This window comes from Mauremys mutica, chromosome 7, assembly GCF_020497125.1.
Source record: "Mauremys mutica isolate MM-2020 ecotype Southern chromosome 7, ASM2049712v1, whole genome shotgun sequence".
Classification (NCBI taxonomy): domain Eukaryota; kingdom Metazoa; phylum Chordata; order Testudines; family Geoemydidae; genus Mauremys; species Mauremys mutica.
This window is the reverse complement of record NC_059078.1, coordinates 60,216,755-60,243,729: the sequence shown is the minus strand read 5'-3', so window position 1 is coordinate 60,243,729 and position 26,975 is coordinate 60,216,755. Positions and strand designations below refer to the sequence as shown.

Below are 26,975 nucleotides of genomic sequence, written 5' to 3'. Positions count from 1 at the left end.
CTTTGTTACAATACGATTCTCAAGGGTTGACTGTGCTTAAAATTTTAAGGCATGTTTTTGTCACAATAAACATGCCTCAGAAAAGGGACTTGTGGTTAAATCACCCAGCTCTCAACTTCACATTTCTGGAGAGGGTTGACTTTCCCCCTCACCTGGTAGCTGCAGGATTCCACATCGAAAACAGACTCGCATTTCTCTTGGTCGTAGCCAACAGGGGTGAGTGCTCTGCCATGGGGAAAGAGAACAAACAGCAGGGTGAGAGAGCAGCAGAGCACCTGGATCATCAGTCTCCCCCAAAGGCTGAGAGAAAAGCCCCTCAGGCTGCTGCGCTCTCTGTAGTGAGATTTCAATCTTCTTTCTCCCACTCCCAATTCCTTTCCCGCTCCTAATTGTGCCCACCTGATGGTTCTTTTTTTACAACTAAAACTCCTCTAGCATTTGGGGTAGGGTCACTGTATGCTTTTGCAGTTTCTTTGATTCCCCCATCTCCTCTTCTTTGTTCTGCCCTGATCTTCTGCCCCTCTCTCCCTCTCTGTATTTCAGGTGACTATCAACTTCTGCACTGGTGTGTGTGTGTGACCTACAATGTTTGAGGAAAACATTAACTGGAGTCAGAGCAATTAGTGCAGCAGGTTGGGCCCATGCCCAATTTAGGATCAGTCCCAGCTGAGCGGAATAGGGTGCCTGCTAAGGGAAGGACTTTAAGGCAGAAGAAAGGAGGCAAGAGGCCCAGAGGGACAGTAGGCTGTGTGATTCTCCTCCTCCAAGAAAGGGGCTCTGGCAAAGGGCCCGCAGAGCCTTTGGGAAAGGACAGGAGGGGATCCCCTAGATCCTTTTCCGCAGTACTCCTTCCTAGCAGTCATTTCACATTTTGTATACGTGCAACTGAATGCTCCTGCCTCAGTGGAGTACTTTGCATTTGTCCTTATTGGATTTCATCCTATTTACTTCAGACTATTTCTCCAGTTTGTCCAGATCATTTTGAATTTTAATCTTATCCTCCAAAACTCTTGCAATCCCTCCCAGCTTGATATTGTCCGCAAACTTTACAATGTATTCTCTATGCCATTATCTGGGCTGGAACTCACAGTAGGGGCAGGGCCTGGGTTCCCCTACAGGACCCTAGGGATGGTGGTGTGAAAGTGTCCTAATCTAAGTGGGTTAGGGACCAACATGCTCTGAGTTGGGCTGAAGGCCTTGTGGGAGGTCGTTGGACTGTTTTAGTTTTTTTGGGGGGAAAGGGGGCCCTGCTACCTCAGAAGTCATACTCTGTTCCACCACCTGGCTAGAGGCTGAGTCACAAGAAGCAGCCCACTGTTGGCGTGCTGGAGTGGCTGTCAGCAAGGGAAGCCACGATGGGGCGGGCTGGCTGATGAGTCATGCTTCTACTGGGGACCAGAAAAGCATCATTCTTAGAGTGGAAGCACTGGTGGGAAAGAGGGCCTAACACAGTAAGGGCATGTCTACATAGTAATGCAGGTATTTCTTTGCTGAGTCTGAGCCCAGGTCAATTGACTCAGGCTTGCGGGGCTTGGGCTGCAGAGCTAAAAATAGTAATGTAGATGCTCCCACTCGGGCTGGAGGCTGGGCTCTGAAATCCTGCCTCCTTGTCAGCTTGAGTGTAGAGCCTGGACCAGACCCAACAGGGTACTCTCTGGCTCATGGAGTTTCTGTAACTATGCACTGGAGCGGCCTGGCTTTCTCTCCATGCTGTGACTGGGGGACAGCATCACAGAAGAGGGCCCCAGCTGGAGGGCTGTTTGCAACATCTCCCCTCCCGTGACACAGAGGCTATCCTCTGGTTGCAGATTCTGGATGTTGACCCTGCATATGAGAAGCAGGGGGCTATAGATGGAAATCCATGTCTGAGTTGAGATGTGGGAATCTCACTTATGACCATCCTTCCTCAGTCAGCCAGGCCTATGCAGGATGAAGAGCCTAGGGCTTGAAGGTAGCTGAAACCCCTCACAGGTGATCATCCCCCATGAGGGATGAACAAGCCTGGGCAAACTGTGGGATGGCGTTTATTACCAGGGCAATGGGCCACGTGATTATGTATGTACAGCACCTTGTGCAAAGAAGCCTGGTCCTACCAAGGGTCTCTTGGAGCTATGGTAATACAAATACCAAACAATAATGGTTCAGGTCTTGCTGTTCTGACCAGGTTGTGATTCTTGAAGGTGGGGACACAGCCAGAATCACACAGGACTCTGAGCATATTTCAGTCTGCTGGCCCATCATGGCATCTGTTTGAAGTGACTTTCCATATTCTTCACTTGAGATGGGTCTGAGCCATAAAAGCTGGATCTGGACCCAGTTCTGGGGTTTGGACCCCTGATGTTTATGGCTGTTCTGATCCTGGGTTTTGGCTCAGCCTCTTATGAAGAAAAAAGCCAGTTGTGAAATTCTGATCTGGAACTTTGCTTCTGAGTCTGAGCCACTCCTGCATAGTTCAGGGTTGGTTTAGCCTCTTTTTTTTCTATTCTCTGAGGGCAGAGAGGAAGGACAGTCCAGGGGCTAGGGCTAGGATCTGTGACTTTGTCTGTCTGTGCCACCATTCCCCATCTGTAAAATGGGGATAGTAGTATTTTCCTACCTCACTGGGAGCAAAAGGTAGATACACTAAAGATTGTGAGATATTTAGATACTATACTTATCTGGTCCTATTACTGTAGTATGTTAAATAAGCAGTAAAGCTGTATTCTTCGGGGTTTTGTGTGTGCTATGAAGAGTGTTTTGTCCAAACCAAATAACCCAGTAATATTTTTTTTCCACTCACATGTTGCAACAGGACACTACTTCTCGAGTGCAATAACAGCGTAAGCAATCCTTGGTGTACCAGTAGACACCAAAGTCATGCATCTCTCCATCCCTAAAGCAGCCTGGATAGATGAGACATGTGAAAATACAGAATTAAAAATGTATATTAATACGTATATGCCTTGAGCTCGAATTTTGTGCCAAAATCTGGGTGCAGACTGGTGCATTAATAAGAATAACCTACCTGGAAATAATTTCACCCTCTGTCCTAGCCCCAACTACCTTCCTCAAAGGGCTTCCACTGTAGGTGTTGCACACCTCTGACCACTTAGCAGCAAATAAGTTTACTAAAGTGTGATGTGACGTGACATGATGGCATGCCTATGAACCAATGTAAGCAATGTATATTGTGGGAAACATACTAGTCCAAATTCACCCCTACTGGCACAGACCCTTGTTAATTGCCTAATGGAGTCCTCAGCTAGCATAGTGGCTCCTACACCAGCCCCTTCTGGGCCACCAGTTTCCCTGTGTCTAGGGATCCCTTGGCTGCCAGAACAGCAGTTGTAGACAACCTACACAAATTGGGGCGGCCTTCAGGCATAGCCCAGGACAAGTTGACCTCAGATCAGAGGATAGCAGAGGTGGCTAATATCTCACCTTTGCCTCTATCCATCCTGAGCAGTACCAGGAGCTCCATGGATGGACCTGAAGATATTGGGCTTCTGCTTTGTTTCTAAGGTTGCTTTCTGTCTCCAGGAAAATGCAACACAGTGGATTAACTCCAGTTAATATGGAGACTGTTACTGCCAGTGAACCAAAGCTAGGATCCTGAACCAGACCCCCTGAGAGTCTAACATCCTTCATTAAACTGGAGGGGGGAGAAACCTTTCTGAATGCTTGTCCTGATGCTCCCCATTTTTCCCAGGATGAATTTATTACCCCACACTCATTCCATCCTATTGTTTCATGCCCCTTCTTCCCTCCCCACCTACAGTGAATGGACAGTGACTAAAATGGACAAAACCAGTCTGACCTTGTATTCTATTGTAAGTGCCTTCTACAATGCTGAACATGGAATAGTTGAGGGTTTGCGGTTCCTACCTTTTTCGTTGGATACTTGCTTGTCTGGGATGGATTCATAAAAACACTGGGCACTGGACAGGGTCATTGCAATGACAAAGGTAAGAAGGAAGCTCAAGAAGTGCATCTGTATAAGAGAAAGCAGCAGCATCATAACTAGGCAGAAGCTAACTGAATGATAATTAGTAGAGTTGAGTAACTTGCAATGAATAATTTGTCTGCTTAACATAACCTCTTTCTGCCAACAATGTATCCATGACCAGATCTTCATTTCCTCAAATGCACTTGTTATGAAACTATCCAACAATGAGTTTGGTGATTTATTATCTCTAGGAGCTCTCTGAATTTATTCTCTATTTGATCTGCATGGGCTAGTCACGATGGGCTAGATAAGTAACTTGATCTTGTTTCTGGTCCCTGAGCCAGAAAGTATAGCAGAAGAGCAGGTTGCTGTGCACAACTGCATTGGATTTAGCTAATCACTGGAGTAGTGAATCCCACGGTGCTGGGTAAAAGTGATCAGCCAAAATGACAAACTCTGAGTTCAGTGGGTGTAATCCTTTATTTAAAGAACTATGGGTTCCTTTAAAAAAGAAACCTGACATTTAACTTTTTTTTTTTTTTAAAGTTCATTGTGTGGAAAACAAAACCATGATATTGTCCTGAAACCCACTGTTCCTGAATCCTTGTGACTCCATGTAGGGAAAAGGAGCTCCCATCTCTTCCCAGTGACCATCTCTAGTGAGACAAAGCTGAAGACATCTTGGGCAGTCACAGGAGCAAGATGGTTGTAAGACAGCCACTAAAACCCCATTGCTCAGAGCCAGTGTCAGCAGAGACCTCACTGATAGTTACCCCCTCCTCCAACTGATATACAAATGGTACAAATTCCAGGTGAATTATAATCTATTTTCTAGCTGAACAGGTCCTGCTGTCTCAAAAGGTTGCCCCACGCTCTCCAAGGAGGTACAGTCATCTGCTTGGCATGCCTACCAACTTCCCTGCGAGAACTATCTTACTTTGACCCAGTGAAAGTAGGATGGAAAAGATTTCTCCTGATCCGGAAGATCTAACAGGCATCCTACCTGTAACTTGCCAGATTTGGCTTAAGACCAATCACAGAGGCACATAATGCATTTGGTGGCTCTTCACTGCCCAACCAACAGCCTGAGAACTAACCAGCTGACACAGGATCTCAACTGCACTCAGCTGAGTGTGTTCCCTCTCCTGAGCACGTGCATTCTACATGTGCACACTAGTGCAAGGTGTCCCAGTCTGACTAGGCCCTTTTCTACAGCTCAGCGAAGGAAAGGTGTGTGCGATGGAATGGGCCAACACCAGGTTTGGCCAGTGGAATTAATTTCCAGGGGATGTTGTGAAGGCTAAAACTACAAGAGGGATCAAAAAAGACTAGATTAGTTCATGAAGGATAGCCTTTGATGGATCTATTAGTGAAGGTGGTCAGGGGTGCAACCCTATGCGCTGGGTGTCCTCAGCCTCTGACTGCCAGATGCTGGGAATGGATGAATCATTCAACAATTGCCTGTTCTGTTCATTTCTTCTGAAGCACCTGGCATTGGGCACTGCTGGCAGACAAGTTATTGGGCTAGATGGACCATTGGTCTGACCCAATATGGCCAGTCTTGTGTTCAGGAGGAGTTAATGAGTGTCTGAGAACTCAATCTGCCCTGCCCTGCCCTGCTACACATGGGGTCTGGACCGAGGAGTTAAAAGGGATTAACTGGCTCCAGTGGGGGCTGACTGGGAAGGAGAGCAGATGGTTGGCTGTCAGTGCCAAAACAGGGCAAAGTAGGAAGCGATCCAGAGAGGCAGTGGAGCCAGGCCTCAATGGCCTCCACAACAGTCCCTGGATGGGAACCCAGAGGAGAAGGAAGGCCTGGGTTCCTCTATGGGCCCACCAAGGAGGGTGAAGCAGATCCTCTTGGCAAGGGGCATGGTCTATTGGAAACCCCTTATAGAAGGGTAAGGACTAGTGAGTCTACTGTGGACCCAGCCTGAAGCAGGCGGGCTATTTGTTTACCCTGGGAGGGATGGGACACTACCTGTGACCTGGCTGTAAGGCTGAGCGGCAAGAAGAGGTGGGTGACTGCAGGGCTGGAGTGGCTGTCAGCGTGGATGCAAAAGGAGAGCCTACTCTGGTGTGCTCTGCCACAAGGGGGCATGCCCGGCGGGGGCTGCACAAGCACTAGGAATACTTGTGTGTGGCTTTAAAATCCAGTCTGTGTGATTTTGACCTTCCCTCTCTCTGAATGTTCCTGCCAGTTAAACTCAACGGCCCAACTGTTCAGGCCCAGTGAACCCAGGCAGGGTGAGATCACAGCCAAAGTGAGTCCATTTGCAGGCAGGGTGAAGCCTTAGGTGAGATGTGGCATTGCCAACAACTGCACCTTAAACAAAGAAGTGCCCGGTCACAACTGCAGGTCTGGCTCTTCCTGGAAGCGGTCTGGTTACCCAATGGAGCTCCTTCTGATGTGCCCCAGGGTGACTGAGAGCAGATCCAAGTTCAGGGGGCTCAGATTTTGCTTTTCATTTTGCTGGTGCAAATCTGGACTGGCTCTACTGAAGTCAATGTTATGGAGATGAGACTCTGGCCCAATGGAATTACACTGGTGTCAAACTAAGATCAGAAACAGACCCATTTAGTGCAGTCATGGAATCCCAAGTCAGTACAAACACCATTTAAAAAGAAAACCAGGGCATTCAATGATGCTAATGCACTGTTAAGATTGAGGATGTAAATGCATAAGGGACAGGAATTTAAAATTATGGGCACGTAGCAGCCACAGTATTGCATGACAGAACTTTATTAAGGCATAAAGAGAGGAAGGATGGTCTGATGGTGAGGGCTCTACCTTGGAATTTGGGGGACCTGAGTTGAATTTCCTGCTTCACCACAGATGAATAAATGAGCATGTCATTTATTGTTTCTGTGCCTCCATTTCCCATCTGTAAAATGGGAATAATAGCACATCCCTACATCGCAGGGGTGTTGTGTGGATAAATACTTTAAAGGTTGTGAGGTGCTCAGATACTATGGGAATGGTAGTACCTAAGACAGATAAAATTTCATGTCTCAGATTTTCAAATCTAAAGTTAGGCTCCTAAATTTATAGTTGGAGTCCTAAGTCAGTGTTCTGATTTTTCATAAGTGCTGAGTCCCCCTGCAGCTCCTATTGAAATAAATGGAGTTGTTCCTATTTACCGCCAGGGTTGAATTTGGCCCAATATGTGCAAGGTACAGTACTGAATTACTGCTGGTGAAGCTGCTGTGCTTGTAGCTTTGAACTGCCTACCTTTTAGAGTTAAATTCTCAACCTTATTGTTACAGTGATTGTGTGAAAGGTTCCACAGCAGTCAGTACTGTGGAAAAGTTGTCTGCTTGAAAAGTCCTATGGACCATACACTTAATAGCTGTTGTGCATAATAGATGCTTAAAGCAAAAAGGCTGATTTTTGCAGGTGCATGGCATCTGCATTTCCCTTGACTTCCATTACGAATTTTCAGCACCTCTAAATTCAGGCTATAAATGAATGGTGGTGAAAGAAGTAAACCTTAGCCTTGCTGTTGAGACTGCCAATCATGATGGTGTCTTTCAGTTATGTGGATCCTTGTCTACTAAGAAATGGACAGAGATCACCCAACATAGAGACAAACTGCCTATCAAGTGGCGGTGATTTTCATCATACTGCCTCATCTAGGATTGAATTCAAACCAGTAACCAAGAGAGAAGATACCCCACATTTGTTAAATGTGCGCACACACTTGCATTCATATTCAGGGCCAAATTCTCCCCTCACTTGTGTGTACAATTTCCACCAAAGGCGGTGAAAGTTGTACATGTATAATCAAAGGCAGACTTTGACCCTTTGTCTTCCATCAGACCTAGCTGCATTGACTCAGAATGAATATGCTCTAGATCAATATAGGCTAATGTTACAGTAGCCAGCCTGTAATAAGCCCCCTATAGCCTTCTAGATCCTTCTTTTGAGAATCAGAGATAATTTTAGCATCCTAACATCTTCCAAAACCCATCAAGTTGCATACACAATGTATATACTGCAGTAAACACTTTTTAAACTCAGTGGTAAGATATTAAATACATTAGCTTTCACTAATAAATCCATATTGCAACATTAAAATAAATAGCAGCATATGCTTCCCATCATACCTTTAAAATCTGGAGTGCACACTTTGACTTCCCTCTGCAAAGTGCTTCTCTTCCAAAGAGTACACGGTTGTGTTTGCAGAGTCTATTTCAAGGACTTCCCTTCTTCCCACCCCCATCACTCATTTTGAGCCACCTGACTCTTAATCCACACTTGTACAAAATCACTTATCTTTGTGCTAACAGGTGTAGCAACCAGTCACCAGGAACACCACTGTGCTCCAGGAGTCAGGGACAATTTCAGAGTCTCTAGTAACAGTAGTCGGGTGGGGGGGGGGAACCCTTAGAGTTATTGGTTTATTTCTTTCCATACTCTCATCCGCCAAGAACAGCAACCACAAGTCAGAATCAAGGCAGAAAAAAGTCAGAGGTGGCTGTTTCATGGCTTGATACAACATTTAATTAGATGTTAGCTCCCAAACCTAGAGTAAGAGTAGAGATGGGTCACTATTGCCAAATTCAAATGGAGATCTAGAATCTCCCAATGTATAAAGGGTGTTTTGGAGTTGGGGACTCATTGAGCTAGAAAACGCTGTGACTTTCAGATCTTGGCCTGTTTTCTGAACCATCCTCACCTGCACCTTAAGAACATAAGAACATAAGAAAGGCCGTACCGGGTCAGACCAAAGGTCCATCTAGCCCAGTATCTGTCTACCGACAGTGGCCAATGCCAGGTGCCCCTGAGGGAGTGAACCTAAAAGGCAATGATCAAGTGATCTCTCTCCTGCCATCCATCTCCATCCTCTGACGAACAGAGGCTAGGGACACCATTCTTACCCATCCTGGCTAATAGCCATTTATGGACTTAGCCACCATGAATTTATCCAGTCCCCTTTTAAACATTGTTATAGTCCTAGCCTTCACAACCTCCTCAGGTAAGGAGTTCCACAAGTTGACTGTGCGCTGCGTGAAGAAGAACTTCCTTTTATTTGTTTTAAACCTGCTGCCTATTAATTTCATTTGGTGACCCCTAGTTCTTGTATTATGGGAATAAGTAAATAACTTTTCCTTATCCACTTTCTCAACATCACTCATGATTTTATATACCTCTATCATGTTCCCCCTTAGTCTTCTCTTTTCCAAACTGAAGAGTCCTAGCCTCTTTAATCTTTCCTCATATGGGACCCTCTCTACACCCCTAATCATTTTAGTTGCTCTTTTCTGAACCTTTTCTAGTGCTAGAATATCTTTTTTGAGGTGAGGAGACCACATCTGTACACAGTATTCGAGATGTGGGCGTACCATGGATTTATATAAGGGCAATAATATATTCTCAGTCTTATTCTCTATCCCCTTTTTAATGATTCCTAACATCCTGTTTGCTTTTTTGACCGCCTCTGCACACTGCGTGGACATCTTCAGAGAACTATCCACAATAACTCCAAGATCTTTTTCCTGACTCGTTGTAGCTAAATTAGCCCCCATCATGTTGTATGTATAGTTGGGGTTATTTTTTCCAATGTGCATTACTTTACATTTATCCACATTAAATTTCATTTGCCATTTTGTTGCCCAATCACTTAGTTTTGTGAGATCTTTTTGAAGTTCTTCACAATCTGCTTTGGTCTTAACTATCTTGAGTAGTTTAGTATCATCTGCAAACTTCTGGGTTTGAGTCTGGGGCTTTGGTTTAGGCTCTAACAAAAGCCAGTGACTCTCTTATTCATCATTGCTCAACTTTCTGTGCCCCTGATCTTGGGTTTTTGACTGTCACTTCCTATCATTTCACCAAAATCCAACAACCCTCAGTAATGTAAGCAGTAGAGAGGTTCGTACACCTTCTCCCACTTGCTTGCACTTCACACCATCAGTTCATTCATACCCTTTGGAGTAAGAAGAGGGCCTGAAACATAAGGCCTTATACAAGGCCTCTGAAATGAGTCCTGAACTAAAGTAGTGGTCAAAACTTTTCTGAAACAAAGTCAGGTTGTGAGCAAGAGGCAGGCCCTGTTCACAGAATTTGGCAAGCACAGGGTTGATATTGCAAAAACACATATTCCTAAGAGGTGCTGGGCACAGAGCACTCACACAAGCACAGTCCAGAAGGGTGGTACCAGAATGCCTTGATACCAGCACATTCCCCAAAGATAACAGGAACACATTGACCCATCCTAATTATAAGGTCAGGATGACAGCATGATGGATAGAGATGTTTTGATGTATTTGTTGGTTTGATCAGAGAGTGGTACCTAGAGATGTCAGGGGTGATATGTAACTTGTTTGTATTTGCGTATAAAGATGTCTCTCTGAGGGAGTGTCTTTGGCTGGCCTCGGGGATAATGGAAAGTCACACCATTAACTGAGCTAGTCGATTGCAATGGGCATACATGTGTTAGTGTACCTGTCACCATTGAGCCAGGACATTAGGACCGTGCTTCGTTGATGATAAACCTGGCCAAGTTCCTTTGGTACGAACCGAGCCTGTGGATCTACTGGGCAGTACAGTATGCAGAAAAAACACACACAGCCAAACACCTGACCACACACTTCTGTAGCCATAAGGGCAACCCACCATCAGAGCATTTCCTGAACACACAGATCGTAACTGAAGGAGTTTTATGTTCTTTTCCGCCACCCCACGCCTCCCCCAGGCACCAGCCATCAGTTGATCTTGCTGCAAATACCAGAGTGTCCTGTCCTGATCCTGTTGTTTAGCTTGCCATCCTATGACATGTCTCAGGTGGACTGAATATTTTCCCTTTGATGTTTTGTCATCTGGAGCAGTTTTATGCTCTCAGCTTCTCCCATTCTGTAGTAAAGCTAAGCTTCCACTTTTTGGTTTGTGGCAATTATAAACTGGGTTGTCCTTTTAAGAATCTGAATTTTGAGTTTAAAGGGTTCCCTTTAATCAATTTCTTGGCTTTTGTGTCCATTGACACCTAAATTGACCCTTTTCCCTGGGTTCTGGAAGAAGAGTTTTGTTCATACAACCCATTGAAAAGGTCTTTTTGTCTCCCCCTTTAAGGCTGTGCACAGTTAAGGCAAAATTTCTGCTAGACTAAGTTTTCAGCTGTCCGTTTGTTCTCTCTCAATGGACTGATGATCCTGCAGTCTTGTAAGCCTACTTTGAATTCAGAATTGTTTGGCTTTCTAAGAAAAGGTTTAATACTTGCAAATTTATCTGTCTTCCCATCCATCGTCTGTTTGTTTGTCTGCCTGGCAAATGCTTCCATCAACGTGGTAATCAATGTGCCCAAAAAGCATAAGATTTTTTTGTTTTTTAACAAGGAATTTCCTTAACTTTTTCAATAGTTTTGTGTAAGAATTGCTATTACCAGCCCACCAACGTACTTTACAAGTCAGTGGATGCAGAGCTGTAGGTCCAGTAGATCCTCTGAGGCATACCATGCCCTGCAGCATGTCTTTTACCCTGTATATATTAAACAAGTACTTGCTCAATTATTGTTTTATTTAATCAGTTGAGTCTTTTGTTAATTACTTTTCTGCTCTTGGACCAATGACTTTAGCACAGTTAAGGAATGTAGTAACCAGGACTCTTGTGTGTTAGTCTGCCAGACTTAGAGAGACCTTTATAAATGCCATCAGATGTTTGGCGAATTCAATAAGGTTAACCAGACACAACAAAGCACATAACTTTAACCATCAGAGGAGTCCTGTTGACTTCAGCTGTTAATCATGGGCTTAAGAAAACACTTAGTCCTTTTTTGGAGTGGGGCACTGGTGAACTTTGTAAAGTCTGCCAAAACTTGATGGCGCATTCAGAGATTCAGAATGCAGAACTTCTAAACAGGTAATCCAGGCTTGCTAGAGCTAGCCCCATGCACTACATCTCAAAGACTCTTGACTGATACATGTTTGACATTTCTAGGCCTAAGCATTTTTGAGAACTGTAACTGTTTGTTCATGGTGTGGAATGTTGTTGCTGCAACGTTGCTACGGCTGCTCAGTTTCTAGCGCTCCGACGTCAGCTGTGCTAGCAGTGCGTGCAACTGCTGATTCGATGTTGTTCATAAAGAAAGACCACAGGCTCAGTTCAGTAGCAGAGGCACTTGGCCAGGTTTATGGTCTATGAAGCACAGTCCTAGCACCCTAGGTCTGGGGTTAGAGGTAGACTAGGGAAGTGGTTCTCAATCAGGGCACGTGTACTCCTGGGGGCATGCAGAGGTCTTTCAGGGGTTACACCAACTCATCTAGATACTTGCCTAGTTTTACAACAGGCTACTCAAAAAGCACATGCGAAGTCAGTACAAACTACAATTTCAGACACACAAAATGAGTCAGCATTTTTTCAGTAACAATGTACTGTGACACTTTTTTGTATTTTTATGTCGGATTTTTGTAAGCAGGTAGTTTAAGTGAGGTGACACTCGGTGTATGCAAGACACATCAGATTCCTGAAAGGGGTACAATAGTCTGGAAAGATTGAGAAGCACTGCACTAGGGTGACCAGATGTCCTGATTTTTATAGGGATAGTCCTGATATTCAGGGCTTTGTCTTATATAGGTGCCTTACTCCCCACCCACACTCCATCCCCATTTGCTATCTGGTCACCCTAAAGTACATTAACACATGCATCTCAAAGTTGGGCCGCTGCTTGTTCAGAGAAAGCTCCTGGCGGTCCGGGCCAGTTTGTTTACCTGCTGCATCTGCAGGTTTGGCCGATTGCAGCTCCCACTGGCCGCGGTTCACTGCTCCAAGCCAATGGGGGCTGCGGGAAGCGGCACAGGCCAAGGGATGTGCTGGTCACCATTGCCCACAGCCCCCATTGGCCTGGAACAGCGAACCGCAGCCACTGGGAGCTGCAATTGGCCGAACCTGCGGACGCGGCAGGTAAACAAACCGGCCCGGACCACCAGGGACTTTCCCTGAACAAGCGGCGGACTGGCTTTGAGAAGCACTGCAGTAACATATGTATGCCTGCAACAATGGTACCCGCTCAGTCAGCGCACCAGGATGCTGCTCCCCCTCAGTGAGTGCAAAGATACCCCTCTAATGACTTCTCCTTTTATACATCAATACAAGCAAGTTGCATATTACATTCCATATACTTTGTTACTATCCTGTACCTGCTAGTTTGAACAAAACATCCTCATCCCTTATCTAGTCATCCCCTCCTTATCTGTGTGTCCCTGTACCATCTCCTAGGAATGTGTTTACGCAGTTACTTGAGAGCTCTGGGTGTTCCTGTACCATCCTCTCAGCTCAGGAATGTGCTTGCTTGGCTTTAGCTAATACCTGATGAATTGCTACTTTGCCAAAGCCAGGCCTACTTCGGTTCACAGTCTTTGGTTCATACTGTGACTTATGCTTAGGGCTCGAGCAAAACCTCAGTAATAACAAACAAGAATGACAAGAACTTTCATGGAGAATTACACCTATTTTTCCTAAACCTCAGAGGTGGCTTGTCTGCTTGGCCTCCAGATTTGCCCCCAAAGTACTCTGGGGGTTGCAAGCAACACATGAAAACTTTTAAGCACAAATGACATCGGTGAAGAATTAAGAAGAGAACCCAAAAATAGCTTGTAATGGGAAACTAGTTACAACCTTAATGATCAAGTGACTGATACTGGTAGTGACAAATTGTAATTTACTTGTGCCTGTGGCTGTCTATAGTCATTACTGCAAAACAATTAGATCCATCAATGGAGCATAACTGTCCCTGAGGCATGGACAGTCTGTTAGCTCTGGGACAAGCGAGTCTGAAAAGTTCCTAATGTTCTTTTCCTTCATGATTTGGGCATGAAATGTCCTCACTGCAAAGAGATATTGCCATGCTCCAGTCCCAGTCTGGCTGCCTCCCACAGTCTTGGGGTTTAAGGCCTGAAGAGACCATGAGGTCATCTAGTCTGATCTAATATCACAGGCCACCACCACCTACCATCCGCACACTCAACCCAATGACCAAAATTAGATGGAAAATATTACATCCCACAAGAAACTACACTAGAATGAGTCACAGGCAGAGACTAGGTGGGACTGAGGTGTACCAGTGCTTGAGACCCCTGCAATAGCAGGGAAATAATTAAGTGAGACATACCCAGATCATCCTGGCAAGTGACCTATGCCCTGCAGAGGAAGGAGAAATCCCCCCAAGCTCACTGCCAATATGACCTGGACAAAAATTCCCTCTAACCCTACCTATGGTGATCAGTTAGACCTGGGACATGTAAGAAAGAACCAGCCAACCAAGCACCTGAGAGAGAGAATGCTCAGAGCCCCAGCCCACCCCACCCTGTGTCCTATCTCTAGCTGTGGCCATCTCTGGTGCCTCAGAGGAAGTAGAACAAAAAAAACCCCAAAATACAGTAGGGGCAAAAATCCCTTCCTGACCTCTGCATGTGACCAGCTAAAATCCTGAAGCATGAGCTTTGGAAACAAAACATTAATGGGGGGGGACTCCCAGGGCTTTGGAGTCATTTCCCCCCAAAGCACAAGCAACCCCATCATATAATCCCACTCAGACATTTGTCCATCTCTTAAAATAAATCAAGTTCTTTACCCCCACAACTCTTATTGGGAGACTATTCCAGAACCTCACCCCTCTGCTGGTTAGTGACTTAATAATAAGAGATATACCAATCCCCTAGAATGGATCTTGAAAGGTCATTGAGTCCAGCCCCCTGCCTTCACTAGCAGGACCAAGTACTGATTTTTGCCCCAGTTCCCTAAGTGGCCCCCTTGAGGATTGAACTCACAACCCTGGGTTTAGCAGGCCAATGCTCAAACCACAGAGCTATCCTTCCCCCCAGACTTAAAGGACTTAGAACATTCCCAACATATTATCCCTTCCATGACAGAGCCATGCCCTTTGCTCGAGGATGACTGAATGCAGCTGTGGCGTCCATCGGGGTCTCATTTTATTCAGCCAGAGTTACTGCTGCTGGATGGCAAGAAAGGCTCAGGAGTTCCTCACGTTGCTTTAGAAAACCTGACTCCCTTGAGCCAAAGTGAAATAAGAAACACAACCTTGTTTGAAAAATCACAGCCCTGCTGGCATGGGGAATTTTTACAAAATTCCAGTTCCCTTGGCATAAAGGAAGCATGCTGAGCCTATCAGCAGCCAGCACCATAATGGTAAAAGATGGGGTGCAGCTTGGCAGGGGTGCTCATCTATCATCGCAGTGCATTTATTGCATAGGCTTATTTCTATCTGACTTGACAATTTGCAGTGCAATAAAAGTAAAATAAATCAAAAAATACTGAGGCAGCTTGGATCCGGGACTGGCTGCTTGGGCCCAGCTCTGCTAAACCCACAGGAGAACTCAAGTGATCTAATGGAGTAAGCTACACTGGGAAACAGTAGTCACTTAGTACTTAGGCTCGGGTTAATCAGTGATGTATTTACCTCTAGGCTAGGACAGGCCAAGGCCTGGGGAAACAGTAAACAGGAACTAGCATCTAAGGGTCATGACCCAAGTTGGGGGTCTCTTGGATTTTCCAGGCGTTTACAGCCCCAGCCTGTTGTGGCTGGAGGGATTTTTCCCATAGTTCTGACCTCCACCCAGCTGGGGGCTGGGCGGAGAGGACAGGCCTCTGTCAGGCCTTGCTGCTACTGGTCTCGGGAGAGAGATGGGCTAGTTGGGCTCAGAGGGAGTAGCTGCTGCCATGATTCTGGGAAAGACGGCGGAGTCTGTGTGAATCAATGGGGGAAACATGATCTTTGGGGCAATGGAAGAACACCCAGAGTTTGAACAGGGGTTAGGGGCCAGGAGCTTGGAAACACATGTAGAATCAGCCTGGAGGGAGCACACCCAGAATCTGTGGTGAGGATGCCTAGGTTTCATGTGGCAGTGGGGGATGCACTTGGCCGGCATGGGGCAGGGAGGGACATGGAATTTATGTGAAGGGGGCACACAGAATCTATACGGGGGAGCAGAGCAGAACCCAGAGGATGGGGAGGGACACTTTTAATGTGTGTGTGTTTGGGGGGGAACATGGATGATCACACCCGGAATCACCCTTGATTTCTTAGGGATGGGGACTGTGAGACTAGATGGCTAATCAGCAGGGAAGAGAGTGCAATGGGGTGTCCATCCCACACAAGCCCTGAGCAGCTTAGTGGGGCCAGGAGGGGCAACTTAACCTTAGATGCTGCACCTGAAGGGGAACCAGGGCTTGATAAATATTAATGGCAGGTGAAGCCCAGCTGGGCTAGAAGTGTAAAGCCAGGAAGTGAGAGCAGGAAGGGCGCTGTAGTCACTCTTTTATAGCAGTGGTCACCAACCGGTAGATTGCAATCGACTGGTCGATCGTGGAGCTTCTGACAGTCGGTCTCAGTCTCAGTCTAGGGTTGCCAATCCTCCTGCAGACAAACCAGGAGATCGGCCGCTAACAGTCTGGTGGCACAGCAGGACTAAGGCAGGCTCCCTGCCTGCACTGGCCCCGCGCCACTCCTGGAAGCGGCCGGCATGTCCAGCAGCGGCTCTGGGGGGGTGAGGAGCAGGGGGTCTCAGTGTGCTGCCCTCACCTTCAGGCAACCCCCATCCCCACCCGCAGTTCCCATTGGCTAAGAATGGGGAGCTGTGGGGGCAGTGCCTGTGGACGGGGGTAGCACGCAGAGCCACCTGCCCCTCTCCCCGGAACCACTGCCGGATATGCCAGCTGCTTCTGGGAGCGGTGCAGGGCCAGGACAGGCTCCCTTAACCCTGCTGCACCACCACCTGGGAGCTGCCTGAGATAAATAGCACCTAGCCAGAGCCCAAACCCCCTCACACCCCAGCCCTCTGCCCCAGTCATGAGCCCCCCCACACTCCAACCCTTTCCCAGAGCCTGCACCCCCTCCTGCATGAGCCCCCCTCCCAGAGCCAACACCCTATACTTCCTCCTGCACCACAACCTCCTGCCCCAACCTGGAGCCCAGAGCCCCACCCACACTCCAAGCCCCTTGGCCCCAGCCCAGATCCTGCACCCCCTCCTGCACTCCAGCTCCTGTCCCAGCCCCATGAGAGTGAGGGATGGGGAGAGCAAGTGAGGGAGGAGGAATAGGTGAGTGGGGTAGGGGCCTCAGAGAAGGGGTAGGGGTGGGCAGGGCAAGGGTGTTTGAGTTTGTGTGATTACTGTTATTTCTCTGTTTTCTTTGTGGCAGATCCTGGGTTGCACTTAAATTCAAAAAGTGATCTTGTGCTTAAAAAGATTGGAGACCACTGCTTTATAGGTAAAGAGAGTTGAGTAAAGACAAGGGGGAAATGCAGGGGGAGAGTAAGCACTGGGGTCCTATCCTAGGGAAGAATTGGTTGGGGAAGTAGAAGTGGGCAGCAGTGACCATGAGATGGTTGAGTTCAGGATCCTCACAAAAGGAAGAAAGGAGAGTAGCAAAATATGGACCCTGAACTTCAGAAAAGCAGACTTTGACTCCCTTAGGGAACTGATGGGCAGGATCCCCTGGGAGGCTAATATGAGGGGGAAACGAATCCAGGAAAGCTGGCTGTATTTTAAAGAAGCCTTATTGAAAGCACAGGAACAAACTATCCTGATGTGCAGAAAGAATAGCAAATATGGCAGGTGACCAGCTTGGCTTAACAGTGAAATCTTTGGTGAGCTTAAACACACAAAAACGAAGCTTGCAAGAAGTGGAAACTTGGACAGATGACTAGGGAGGAGTATAAAAATATTTCTCAAGCATGCAGGGGTGGGATCAGGAAGGCCAAAACACAACTGGAATTGCAGCTAGCAAGGGATGTGAAGGGTAACAAGAAGGGTTTCTATAGGCATATTAGCAACAAGAAAAAGGTCAGGGAAACTGTGGGACCCTTAATGAATGGGGGAGGCAACCTAGTGACAGATGATGTGGAAAAAGCTGAAGTACTCTATGTTTATTTTGCCTCAGTCTTCACAGACAAGGTCAGCTCCCACACAGCTATCCTGGGCAGCACATTATAGGGAGGAGGAGAGCAGCCCTCAGTGGTGAAAGAACAGGTTAAGGACTATTTAGAAAAGCTGGACATGCACAAGTCCATGGGTCCAGATCTAATGCATCCGAGGGTGCTGAGGGAATTGGCAGATGTGATTGCAGAGCCATTGGCCATTATCTTTGAAAACTTGTGGCAATCAGGGCAGGTCCCAGACGATTGGAAAAAGGCAAATATAGTGCCCATCTTTTTTTTTAAAAAAGGGGGGGGGGAGGAGAACGTGGGGAACTAGAGACTGGTCAGCCTCACCTCAGTCCCTGGAAAAATCATGGAGCAGGTCCTCAAGAAAACCATTTTGAAGCACTTGGAGGAGGGGAAGGTGATCAGGAACAGTCAACATGGATTCACCAAGGGCAAGTCATGCCTGACCAACCTGATTGCCTTCTATGATGAGATAACTGGCTCTGAGGATATGGGGAAAGCTGTGGACAGGATATATCTTGACTTTAGCAAAGCTTTTGATACGATCTCCCACAGTATTCTTGCCAGCAAGTTAAAAAAGTATGGATTGGATTAATGGACTATAATATGGTGCGACAAAGCTCTGTCCTTGTCTCTGTGGGTTCCGCAGTTCCCGGCAGATCTCACTAGCCTGAGAGGCTCACTGTGACCCTCCACATGGCTCTTCTCTCTCTAAAGGCAAGGGTCACAGCCTACTAAGCCATTTTCATCATAAGCCAGCAAGGGAGGTGAGGAGAAGCTATCCTCCCTTGCACAGTTTCTGTTGTCTCCCAGTCTCGGTGATTAATCAGGGGGTAAAGAGGGGACCAGGGCCCATCCTCTACTCCGGGCTCCAGCCCAGGGGCCCTAATAGTATCAGCTATGGTAGGTGACTTTTTAGAAACAGGACACATACAATTCCCTGGGCCATTTCCCCACAGCAGCCCCCACTTCCTCAAGATCTACTTCACCCTTACCTCAGGATCTCCTTCCTTGTGGCTGATATGGTTTGTACTGCTCAGTCTCTCCAACAGCACAGCTCCTCCTACAGCCAGGGCCTCCCAGGAGGGGGGGGAGAGCAAGTGGGGCAATTTGCCCCAGGTCCTGGGCCCCACGAGCCCTGGCCTGGCGGCAGCCCAGGTCTTCGGCAGCATTTCAGCGGCGGGGGGCCCTTCAGTGCTGCTAAAGACGCGGAGTGACTAAAGGACCCCTCCATCGCCAAAATGCTGCCAAAGACCCAGATCGCCACCAGATGAGTACAAAGCACCACATCTCCCCTGCTTTACCCCAGGCCCCCTGAATCCTCTGGGAAGCCCTGCCTACAGCTCCTGACATGCACACCCACCTGACTAACTGGGAGGCTTTTAACTAGTTTCGGAGAGCCCCTAATTGGCTTCAGGTGTCCCAATCAACCTAGCATCCTCCCTGCCTTCTGGAAAGATTTTAATTGGCCCCAAGTGTCTAAATTGACCTGGAGCAGCTGCCATTTCCTTATCCTGGTAACAGGGATTTGTTTAGCCTGTTTCCCATTACTTTACTATAGCCATCTGGCCTTGCCCCGTCACAGTGGATAGAAAGCTGGCTAGATTGTCGGGCTCAACAGGTAGTGATCAATGTCTCAGTGTCTAGTTGGCAGCCAGTATCAAGCAGAGTACCCCAGGGGTCGGTCCTTGGGCCAGTTTTGTTCAACATCTTTATTAATGATCTGGATGATGAGATGAATTGCATCCTCAGCAAGTATCAGAGGGGTAGCCGTGTTAGTCTGGTTCTGTAGAAGCAGCAAAGAATCCTGTGGCACCTTATAGACTAACAGTCTATAAGGTCTATAAGGTGCCACAGGATTCTTTGCTGCATCCTCAGCAAGTTCACAGATGACACTAAGCTGGAGGGAGAGGCAGATACGCCGGAGGGTAGGGATAGGGTCCAGGGTAACCTAGAGAAATTGGAGGATTCGGTCAAAAGAAATGTGATGAGGTTCAACAAAGACAAGTGCAGAGTCCTGCACTTAGGACAGAAGAATCCCATGCACCGCTACAGGCTGGGGACTGACTGGCTAATCAGCAGCTCTGCAGAAAAGGACAGAGGATTACAGTGGACGAGAACCTAGATATGAGTCAGCAGTGTTCCCTTGTTGCCAAGAAGGCTAATGGCATATTGGGCTGCATTAGTAGGAGCATTGTCAGCAGATCGAGGGAAGTGATTATTCCCCTCTATTCAGCACTGGTGAGGTCACATCTGGAGTACTGCATCCAGTTTTGGGCCCCCCACTACAGAAAGGATGTGGACAAATTGGAGAGAGTCCAGCAGATGGGCAACAAAAATGATTAGGGTGCTGGGGCACATGACTTACGAGGAGAGGCTGAGGGAACTGGGCTTATTTAGTCTGCGGAAGAGAAGAGTGAGGGGGGATTTGATAGCAGCCTTCAACTACCTGAAAGAAGGTTCCAAAGAGGATGGAGCTAGACTGTTCTTAGTGGTGTCAGATGAGAGAACAAGTAGCAATGGTCTCAAGTTGCAGTGGGGGAGGTCTAGGTTGGATATTGGGAAACACTATTTCACTAGGAGGGTGTCGATGCACTGGAATGGTTTACCTAGGGAGGTGGTGGACTCTCCATCCTTAAAAGTTTTTAAGACCCAGCTTGACAAAGCCCTGGCTGGGATGATTTAGTTGTGGTTGGTCCTGCTTTGAGCAGGGGATTGGACTAGATGACCTCCTGAGGTCTCTTCCAACCCTAATCTTCTATGATCCTGAACTAGGGACTCTTATCAGAGGTTTAGAGGGGTGAAGTAGCCACAGGGAGTGGAGAAAGTTCCCAGAGACGGGCCAAGAGATAGAGAGGTGGGGTAGCAAGGAGCTCAGGGAGACAGCAACAGGCTCTGAGACTGAGCAGCCCTAGGGTGCTAGTCTCAGGGTCCCTGGGCTGGAACCTGGAGTAGCCGATGGGCCTGGGTTCCCCTACCAGCCCCTAGCAAAGTGGCACTGCACCTAGATTTGAAACAGAAGACTGCCTGAGATGACATATGGATGGCTTGTTACTCTGGCTGTGGGGGGCTATACAGTGACCAGGCTGGACGGCAAAGTCATGAACATGGAGCCCTCTGAGTCCTGGAGAGAGAATGGGGCCACAGCATGAGCAAACAGACAGAATGGGGTGCTAAACAGAGGCTCAGCCACGAGGAGGTGCACTTGTGGTGAGCAGAGCCTCTTTAGAAGGGGACCCTTGTGTGCTCGTGGTCTAACTCCCTGTCCTCACTACAGTTCCACTGGGAAAATGCAGCCATTCGCTATCCCAATTAGTGTGCAGAGTGATGCTACAGAGAAGCTGATGGCATCAGGCATAGCACAAGCCCCTGAGAATCTAACAGAGAGAGATGTCAAAGGAACAGTCTTGAAACATTTAAAAAGAGGCTGTGATGTCACCTCCTGGTCACCAGAGATGTATCTGTGAGGTATGAATGATGTAGAAAGAAACCTCTATGGGAATTGTTGCTGCTGATCAGGGCAGGAGTCTTGCTAGTGCTTTTTGTCCTTGCAGGGTTGGGTTTATAATTTCTGCAAAATCATATACAACTAGATGACCATGAGATTCCTGCCCTGAAAGAAGGGAACAGTCACATCTCAAAACAGGGTTGGAGGTGTCACTCAGCCATGTCTCACTGAGATTTCAGTGGCCATCCTAGAATGCTCAGAGATTAGTGTGCACATGAGACCTCATGTAGCTCTGACATTCCCCAAATCCCTATTGAACAAGTTTATAATTGGCCAGCCAGTCTTCCCTAAAGTTTCAGCCAGCCCTTGAATGAACCATAGTTGGGGCTTCTGGGCCATGATGTGTTTGAGATTTGAGGTTCTGAAAGAAAATCTTCCAACAATCTTATGAAATTGAAAGGGCAGTTTGAAAATTTGAGGTTCTATCCAAAGAATGCTGAGTCCAAACAAACTCTGCCCCGCAGTGGACCACACATGCTGAACATCAGGTCAATTGATTCAGGCCGATGTAGAATGTCAACTCACATGTGCAACAAAGTTCGCTTAAAAACATCAGTGTTTTCTCCCTTCTTATGTGTTTCACAAACCCACGCAATTTCTTGCTTTTTAGTGTTTTGAGGATGGATTTTCTTATGGACTCTTACAGCATTTTAAAACATACAGCATTATTGTATCTGAACTTCAACACTTTGAGCAGCTAGGCAAGGGTACGAGGCACTTTAAGATTTTTTTTAATGGTTATTACCCCCCTTTGAGTGTCAAATGGAAGCATATTGTTTGAAGATGTGGTGAGCTTTCTGTACGCCAAAGACCTGTGGCAGGCTAGGAGATGTATAGACGCCAGTGCTCAGCAAGGAAAGGGTCTATTTAATCCTCTTAGAGCTGTGAAAATTACCCAGTCTGCCCTCCGTGAAGTAATGGAGCAGTGAAGTAGTGAATTACCTGATTTCCCGGCTAGGGTGAATTATTTGATCCCTCATAAGATGGGTACACTCTACTGCCACAAGCCTTCTATGTGAGAAAGGGGAAACTGGCTAGTAGGCAGGCAGGGAAAGCTCTCGCTTGTGCATGCTCTTTCTCACCCCACTAGAATTGTTTTTGCTGGGCAAATCTCTTCTGTTTTAATAAGTTGAGTGGGCTGAAAGAAGCACTTCCTGAGTGACTGAATTTGTGCTTCAGCTGCATAAAATCTTGGAAAAGCCCTTTCTCTTTGTGAGACAAGATGGAGGAGGTGATATCTTTTATTGGACCAACTTCTGTTGGTGAGAGAAGCAAGCCTTCGAGCTTACATAGAGCTCTTCTTCAGACCCACCTTGTCTGAAGCCGATGACATGACTCCAACACCACCATTTTTGGTGTGTCTGGTCAGCTGGAAGATTGGCTCTAAGAGAGATTTCTTTTCTCTCCACGGTGTGGAGCTGGCGTCACAGCAAGCTGCATCAGTCACGGCTTGATATGGAAACTCATATAAGAGGCTGATGCAGACATCAGCACCAACAAAGTTGCAGCTGTTTATATCGTAGTCCATTACATGCTGCCAATATTTTAACAAATTGCCTCCATTATCTTCTGATAAGACCCCTGGCCTGGGTCTGTATGTGCTTACACGGAGTAGGAGGTGAAGGAGTGGGGAATCTCTAATTTCTTTTGTTTGCCCATTTTAACATATTCCTCTTCTAGCTATAGGAAGAAAGTCAGCACTATTTGGGAACCCTATCTATGAAGGGCCACTATTGGAGAAACAGAGTCCAGCACAGTGTTCTGGGAGGGTGAGCAAAGGGAATTGAAGACCTTGTGAGAAGAGAGAGGCTGTTATGGGTTTTGTTTTTAATGGTATTAAATCTGATATTTGTTGCACGATCTGATGTACTGAACAGGCAAACAAACATTTTAATGACTCCCAAGGCATCCTACTGTCTGACAAGGATTATTTAGAAGAGGGGGTGGCTCCTTATGCCAGGAGAACCCCCCAACTTTTGCTTCCTAGTGGTAGAATTCTGAAGAGAGTCAATAGCTGAAATCATGAAATTTACTATTTTTAAAATCCTATGACTGTGAAATTGACCAAAATAGACTGTGAATTTGGTGGTGCCCTAGAAATAAAGAAACCAGTTGCAAAAGAGATTGAGGGCATAAGCCTAAAATAGGGGATAGGAGTGTATTAAATGCCATGGGATACACACTGCTTGTAGTGTCCAGGTTATCCATCCAACTATATCTTCAAATAATGGTACAACGATATGGAATCTCCTTCGCTGGAGGTTTTCAAAAGAAGACTGAATAATCATTTGTCTTGAAGGGTTTAGACACAACAAATCCTTCATCTTGGCAGGAGGTTAGACTAGACGACCCTTGTGGTCCCTTCTAACCCTATGGTTCTGTGATTCTAACCTTGCCTAGTACTTGTTGAAAATAGATATGACTTTTAACCAGTCACTCGACCGTGTACTGCCAACACTTTCTTAAACCTGCCTCAGGTACCTGAAGTATTTAATTTGCAATATATTCTGATTTCCCAGAGCAGATGCATACTTAAGATCTATAAATGCTGCACAAGGCTTATGTATAAAGCAGAGATTTGGTATGGAATTCCCTTCCCTAGCCCTGTCTTGGGCTTTGCTAATAAATGATTTTGCACAGTGCTACTTCTGTCGGTCACTTAATAATATCTCTACTTTTTATTAGAAATAGCTTTAGTTAAAGTAGTGGTTCTTACCCTGTTTATCATTGTGAGCCAGCAAAAGGAGGTCTCATAACACAGTCTCCTTTATTTTGGTGACAGCCTGGAGTCTACGCAGGTTGAACAGTTTCCCATCAGTCCTGTATCTCAGGCTGATTCCCAAGGAACTGTTCTGAAAGGCGTCTGACAGCATGGCTGAGAACATTATGCTGAACAGGGTCGGTGCCAACACACATCCTTGCTTGATGCCATTTGTGACGGGAAAGGCCTCTGAAGCTTCTCCGTTGTCCAGAACACGAGCCGTCATGCCGTCGTGGAACTGACGTACCATCAGGATGAATCTGTCAGGGCACCCAAACTTCGACATGATGCGCCACAGACCTTCACGACTGACAGTGTCAAAAGCCTTGGTAAGATCCACGAAGATGGTGTACAGTTCACGATTCTGCTCTTGACACTTCTCTTGGAGCTGTCGGACTGCGAAGACTGTGCCCTGAATGCTGGATCAGAGCAGGAAATGCAAGCTAGCATGGATAAATTCGCAGCAGCATGCGATAACTTCGGCCTCCTTATCAACATAAAGAAAACCGAAGTGATGCACCAGCCAGCTCCGAAAGCCCAACACCAAGAGCCCACCATCATAGTGAAGGGACAAAAGCTGCAAGCAGTGGACCAATTTACATACCTTGGCAGCACAGTGACAATTGACATCGAGGTCAACTGCAGAATCGCCAAGGCAAGTTCTGCATTTGGCGGACTGCTGACCAACGTGTGGGACCGCCGTGGAATAAGCCTTGCTACAAAGCTTAAAGTCTATCGAGCAGTAGTGCTAACTACCCTGATGTATGCCAGTGAGACTTGGACTGTATACAGGAGGCACGCTAGGCAACTGAACCATTTCCACATGACTTGCCTCCGCAGACTTCTGAGGATCCGGTGGCAGGATAAGGTGCCAGATACAGAAGTCCTCTCTAGAGCAGGCCTACCGTCAGTTTACACTCTGCTTATGAAAGCCCAGACACGTTGGGCAGGCCACGTTGTAAGGATGCCAGACCACCGCATCCCCAAACAGCTCTTTTATGGTGAGCTGTCTCAAGGAAAGCGATCGCACGGGGGACAAAAGAAGCGATACAAAGACACGCTGAAAGCCTCTCTTAAGTCCCTGGATATTGACATCACCTCCTGGGAAACCCTGGCACAAGACCGATCGACATGGCGTACGCTGATCCACCAAGGCTGCCAGACATCTGAAGCCAGAAGGATAACCATAGCACAAGAGAAGCGAGCACTCCGTAAAGCCAGAGCTGTAAATGCTGTAACAGTGGTGCCCACACATGTCTGCCCGACATGTGGCAGAACATTCCGTGCCCGTATTGGCCTTACCAGCCACCTGCGGACGCACTGTGGACAGCTCACAACCTGCTAGATGTCAAGGTCTTCTTCGAATATGATGGACGAACATCATCATTGTGAGCCACATATGCGGCCCACAGAGTGTTACCTGGGCCACAGGCTGAGAGCCACAGTGTCCTCCACCTAACTCCCCCTGCAAAGGTGTGCAGACTCACCCGGCGGCACCTCCTGCTGGTCGTCCGTGGGAATTAGCTCTCCAGCCATCAAAGCGCCCCTTGTTGGCCGGTGATCTGCTACTGCTGGGCCCCTGTGTCCTTCCCAGACCCCAGTGCCCCTTCCTCTGGGTTGCTGCCCCCTGGCAATACCCTCACCCTCTCAGGTTCTGGGTCTCCCCACTCAGGGGAACCCTCACCCACTAACCCCACCTCACCTCAGTCTGGGCTACTGCCAGTCACCATCTAGCCCCACTCCCTGGGGCAGACTGCAGTATAAGCGACTCATCACAGGCAAGGGGGTTCGGACCTGCTGCCTTCCTCTACCACCCAGTACCATTTTAGGCCTTAAACCAGGCCTTGCAGCCTGGGGAGTTGTCAGCCAGGAGCTCCCCTAATCCTCTGGCTTTCCCCAGCCCTGCTTCATTCCTAGTATCCTTTCTGCTAGGCAGCCAGGCCCTGCTCCCGGGCCCTTTAAATCTGATTCATCTTAGCTCATGGCTCCTCATCCCAGCCCTACCAGGTTGGACTTGCATTTACATCATAATCAGGGGATCAAGAGAAGGGAAAAATCACACCCCTTTATTTCACCTTGTGTGCAGCTCCCTCTTCCACTGTCTTGGCCAGCCTTGCATTTGTCATCTCCCACTGGGTTCTTAGAGTTCGTCATCCACCATTCTGAAGCACCATGTTGTACATCACAAGGTTGTCATCCTTGAGTCCACATCTGTCCTCTCACAAAACATCTTTGCACAAAGAGAACCATCTCTCTTGCTGTTGACATTTTTTCACCCCAATTTAACTGCAGTGGCCAGAGGGTGCTGAAAGGTGAGGTGGAAGGAGGCAGATGGGCCAAATCTGAGTGGTGCTGTGATTCTGCACGTCAGGTCGCAGTGCCACTCGGTTTCACAGACTTTTAAATTCACAATTTGCATGATCTCTGTTACAAAATCACAGCCCTATTCATAGCGAACCCTAAACAACACTCCCTGCTCTGTGAAATCTGTATGTTGATTTCATCCTTCCAAAGCCCAGCATCCTTATTACTTTGCTGATGAGAGTGTGGCCTGGGCACAGGCTTAGGGCTCCTGGCCTCCCAGATTGGCCCAGCATCTGCATTGTGTCCTGCAGGTGGGAGGCAGCTGTGAAGCCCAGTGCTACAACAGTGGCCTATAACAGAGTCGGGCACATCCTGTCCAGACTCCTCTAAATACCCCTCTGGGCCTCCACAGCTCCACCCTCTGGCTCAGCATCATGTCCGTGGAGCTATTCTACTCACAGCAGCTGAAAGAAGGGGGTTTTAATTCTCTGGGACTCCCGCCCCAGCCACGGAGCTATAAATCCCATCTTCAAAGGAATCCTAATCACCAGCATCGCTGTGAGAGTCCATCATGGACTTGT

The 26,975-nt window shown here is 47.3% G+C and overlaps 1 protein-coding gene across 1 annotated transcript; it reads right to left on the bottom strand.

Annotated features, from left to right (window-relative positions):
- Positions 1-95: 95 nt before the first annotated feature.
- On the bottom strand, positions 96-26,286 carry LOC123374126 (beta-microseminoprotein-like). The gene is made up of 4 exons (XM_045023660.1): positions 26,166-26,286; positions 3,865-3,970; positions 2,780-2,882; positions 96-225 (listed from the first exon to the last, which is right to left on the bottom strand). The coding sequence occupies exons 1-4, from the start codon at positions 26,214-26,216 to the stop codon at positions 96-98; spliced, it is 390 nt and encodes a 129-aa protein (XP_044879595.1). The 5' UTR covers positions 26,217-26,286.
- Between the last annotated feature and the right edge of the window lie 689 nt (positions 26,287-26,975).